The following is a 4,495-nucleotide window of genomic DNA, read 5'->3' as shown; positions in this document are numbered from 1 at the left end:
AAAAAAATCTTTAAAGAAACGTAAAATTGCCAAAAATAAATGCATAATGGAAAAAGAACATTTTTCTGTTTTATTTAGAATTTTTATTTTTATTTTTTAACCAGGGTAAAATGTCTGGAAAAAAACTAGGAAACAAATATATTCTTATGTATATTCTAATATAGTCCTTTTTTTAACAGCGAAAAAACAAGCGCTCCTCTGAGCAGCTTGTTGACGGGCGGTGCTTAAAGAGCGACCCCGGCGGCGCGCTCGGTGCAGTGAATGAAGCGCTCCTCCCGGTCGTCAACAGTCGCTCACTGTGGCCGTGGAGCCGCCGTATGGCTGCGTGTTTTACGGTCATCAAACCGTGTTTCTAGTCGCCGTTTTCAGCCGAGACTCGCCCGTCTGCAGTCGCAGGAAGCAGCGGGCGGCCCGACGATGGCTCACCTGACGCAGAGCCCCGCGGACAAAGAGAGGCGAGTTATTCACAGCCTGTTAGCACGGCTAAGCTATAGCTAGCAGCGCTGAGCTCCTGCTCACGTTGTGCGAAACTCCCGTAGAAGATTCATCTATTAAGGAAATCTGTTGTGTCTACAAACATAACTTGATAATTAATCCTAACTGGAGTACAAGTGTCAATCCTGAAGGTTTATTCTATAATTCGGCATTCATTAATTTTGGGTTTTCACTTTTAAACCAACAAAAAACGAGTTTTTCTCCGGTTTACGTGACACTTGTACCCTCGACAGTAAAGAGAAATGGGGCAAGATAACTGGGTAAACCGAATTAAAATGTTTAGCCGATTGGGCGCTCTAATCATCATCTCATAAAATTAATATTTTTTGTTTCTAATGATTTTGATTTGAGGTCAGTGTTATACCACAAATTAAAATTGTGCATGCTTTACATGGAGTTTGGTCTCTCGCTAGCATGACGTGTATTTAAGGTCCTTTAATTTTCGTATTTGGTGGTCAAATATCGATCCCACCGACGATGTATTGATTATTACGGCTGAGAACGAAACTATGTGTGACTTGTCATCATAGAAATTACATTATATGAAGTTTACTTTCACTTTTCAGCTAAGAGCTTCTTGAAAGTGTTTATCACAACAGAAAAGCGAATTAACTGTAAAGAAGTCGGATTCAGACGAAGACAAAATATGATTTCCATAATGGAATAATCTGCAATTATGTTTCAGTTAAAATTACTTTAAAATAATGTGAATAAAAATGTTGCAACAATATCATTTTATGAGGAACCGAATGTGTTCATAATTATAGTAATTAGGTATTGAAATTCCTTTTAAATAAGACATTTTTGGACCAGTTTAACTTTTTAAATAATCAGCTCAAAAACGTTTGTTAATAATTGTGGTAAAAGTACATCATTTAAATTAATTTTAAATAATGTGAAAACTTGATTTTTTATGAGGAACCAACTTAAAAATGTGTTCATAACTATGGTAATAAAATACTTAATTACCATTTTTATAAACATAACTATGGTAATCAAATACTTAATTACCATTTTTATGAGCACCAGTTTTTAAGTTGATAACCCGTACGTCAAGTAAAGTTTTCCACAATATAAAAAAGAAAATCTAAAGTATTTATTAACTATGTTTATGAACACTTTTTAAATTAATTAACCCATAAAAATAAAGTTGTTCCAACAAATGTTTTCACATAATTTAAATGCAGTTTTGTTAAATGATTTGTTTGGTGAATAAAATGTCAGCATATGCTAAAAAAAAATACCAGAAAGATTTTCCCTACAGCCAAATTTTAAGTGTTTAGGATTTTATGTTAACGTAAAGGATTATAAAATCTGCATATATTTACATTTATAAAACAAGAACCAGGTAATTGTTCATTATTTTCTCGAAAACTTACCTAAATTTATGCTCTTCAGGTTCATCTGCATCTACCCGATCTACCTCAACAGTAAGAAGACGCTGGCTGAAGGACGGCGGATCCCCACAGAGAAGGTTTGTACCGCCGGAAGTTTTAATGCTGACATGAAAAAGATGAAATGTGAGAAACATCGACGGATGGACGTGCAGGTGTTCGCGGCAGAGCGCTCCGCCCACAAACAGATTTTCTGTTCATTTCGTTTTCGTGACATTTCGTGGTTTGTTCTCATCGTGGTCATAATTTGGTTGTGAAATAAACAGACTGTCATCGTCGACTTTGAATCGGTTTCAACGAGGGTCGAACGATTTTGATGTTTCAGGTTTTTCATGCAACTTCTCTCGCTGATGTTCCTCGCTGATGTTCCTCTGGCCTCCATCCAGTAACCATGGCGACGGATGTTCAAAACATTGGCAGGTTTATATCTGTCGTGGCCGTTCAGTAAAGCCAATCTAACATCGTCTCTGTCTCTTCTGAGAGTGAAGAAGATCTCGGGCTCTTCCTCCGTCCTCACGCACAGAGTCGTGTTTTCACGTCATGTGACCTTGTTGCACTTTTTCTTCTTCTTTGGTTTTCGTGGCGGTCGGCGTCCATAAAGTCGCATTACTGCAACCCTCCGTTTCAAGTCATATGAGCTTTCTCTGGTGGGAAAGGGGGGCGTGGGTGGATCGTGGACGGATACAAGCCACCAGAGGGCGGGGCGGACGCGAATCGAGGCGTGTCGATCGCGTAAAGTGGGCGTGCGCCGTTAGAGGGAAGTGGTGGAGGGCAAATACACAAACAGGTCGTAAGCAAATAGCGAGGAGGCAAACGGCTGCTGTTGTGTCCGCAGGCGGTGGAGAACCCGTCCTGCGCTGAGATCCGAGACGTGCTGACGGCGGCTGGAATGAACGTCTACGTGGAGGTAAAACTGAAACTTTATTGCTCCTGCAGGAGAAACCGAAAATCACAATCGGAAACGTAGAAATGTAAGTGATGTCATGTAAATGTGTTTATCTATGCACGTTTTTTTTTTTTCAGAACAAAATGCACCCGAGAGAGTGGAACAGGGACGTCCAGTTCAGAGGACGAGTCCGAGTCCAGGTGAAGCAGGCGGACGGCAGCCTCTGTCAGGACAAATTCACCTGCCGTGAGTCCAGCTACACGCTACACGCTACAACTACATGCTACAACTACAACTACACGCTACAACTCCACACTCCACAGTACACAGTACACACTCCACAGTACACAGTACACAGTACACACTCCACAGTACACAGTACACAGTACACAGTACACACTCCACAGTACACAGTACACAGTACACACTCCAGACTCCAGGTCGGCGTGAGCGTGCGTCCGTGCCGTTGTTTTGAGCGTGGTATCAGAAGAACACGCGGGGGGAATTTGTATTGCATATTTGGCACAAACGTGCTCCTGATTCGTGGATGAACTGATCAGAATTTGATAAAATGATTAAATGAAGACATTTATATCCCAAAGTTCAAAGGTCAACGTCACAGCGACGCGATGGTGTTTTTAGTTGTTACGGTTACGGGGCGTCGTCGGGGACGTTCGGTCAGATGCTGAACTGGAGAAACTAAACTGAAAACTGAGCTGCTTGTAGAAATCTGCCGTGCCTGAAAAAATTAGTCGCTTCTTTGCAGCAGCAACCATTTCGATGCTCAGCAAAGACGGGAAATACGATCAAAGATGTATTTAACCCTTTGAAACCTGAGCAAATTAGCTTCATTGCCTTTATAACCTGAAAATTTGCCAAAAAAGGGGGAAAAAGGCAAGAAAGAAATTGTTTTCTAAAAAATAATAAAAACCAGACAGAAAAATTATCTGGAAAAAAAATCTTGAAAATCCGAATAAATGTAACTGTGATCATTGTAAATATATATTTCACTGGACATTTTTCCTTCTTTTTGTATTTTAAAAACAGAAGAATTTTCTAAATCTGTTAATCTTTTTTTTCTGGCTCTCTCTCTGTTCATAAAACCGTCGTCTTTGCCGCTCGTGGCGTCATTGAAACGAACGACTGACCGAACGTAGAGTCTTCTGAAGCTCGCTACATGTGTTTAAACATACGGACTGTATATGCACTGTGCTTTTATTCAGAGTTTTATTTGTCTTCATTTTTTACTGCTGCAGGGAGAGACGTGATGTTCTACGTGGCGGAGATGATCCCTAAACTCAAGACTCGGACCCAGAAGAGCGGAGGAGGAGACTCCAGCTCTCAGCAGGGAGAGGGAGGAAAGAAGAGCAAGAAGAAGAAGAAGTAAACTCGTCGAAATCACCTGATTTTCCTTTTTTAAACTGATTTTAAGATGAGGTCAGTCGGGCTCAATCAAACCCTAAAATCTACAATGAAGCCAGTTATGTGAGTTTTCTTTTTAAGGGTTTGTTTTCGTCGTTGTGACTCAGAAACTCGTTCAGCTGTCGGCATTCAAATGAAAACGTAATTCCCTTTAATTCTTTAGATTCGCTCCCAGATGATTTTTTTGTGTTAAATCTGTGTAACCTGCTTGCAGCTCATCATGTCGTTTCTGAAAATGCAGATAAAAAAGGTCCTTTTTCTGTATTATTTCTGCTGTCAGAGTGCACGCTGTGCTTCT

At 40.4% G+C, this 4,495-nt stretch overlaps 1 protein-coding gene across 1 annotated transcript; it reads left to right on the top strand.

Moving 5' to 3' along the window:
* The first annotated feature begins 252 nt into the window (after nt 1-252).
* srp19 (signal recognition particle 19) lies at nt 253-4,489 on the top strand. The gene is made up of 5 exons (XM_042481509.1): nt 253-455; nt 1,894-1,969; nt 2,725-2,796; nt 2,913-3,021; nt 4,032-4,489. The coding sequence occupies exons 1-5, from the start codon at nt 262-264 to the stop codon at nt 4,160-4,162; spliced, it is 582 nt and encodes a 193-aa protein (XP_042337443.1). The 5' UTR covers nt 253-261; the 3' UTR covers nt 4,163-4,489.
* Nucleotides 4,490-4,495: the final 6 nt, after the last annotated feature.

The sequence above is a fragment of the Plectropomus leopardus genome, unplaced genomic scaffold (assembly GCF_008729295.1).
Source record: "Plectropomus leopardus isolate mb unplaced genomic scaffold, YSFRI_Pleo_2.0 unplaced_scaffold28940, whole genome shotgun sequence".
Classification (NCBI taxonomy): domain Eukaryota; kingdom Metazoa; phylum Chordata; class Actinopteri; order Perciformes; family Serranidae; genus Plectropomus; species Plectropomus leopardus.
The sequence above is the reverse complement of the archived record's forward strand: the minus strand, read 5'-3'. Positions and strand labels throughout refer to the sequence as shown.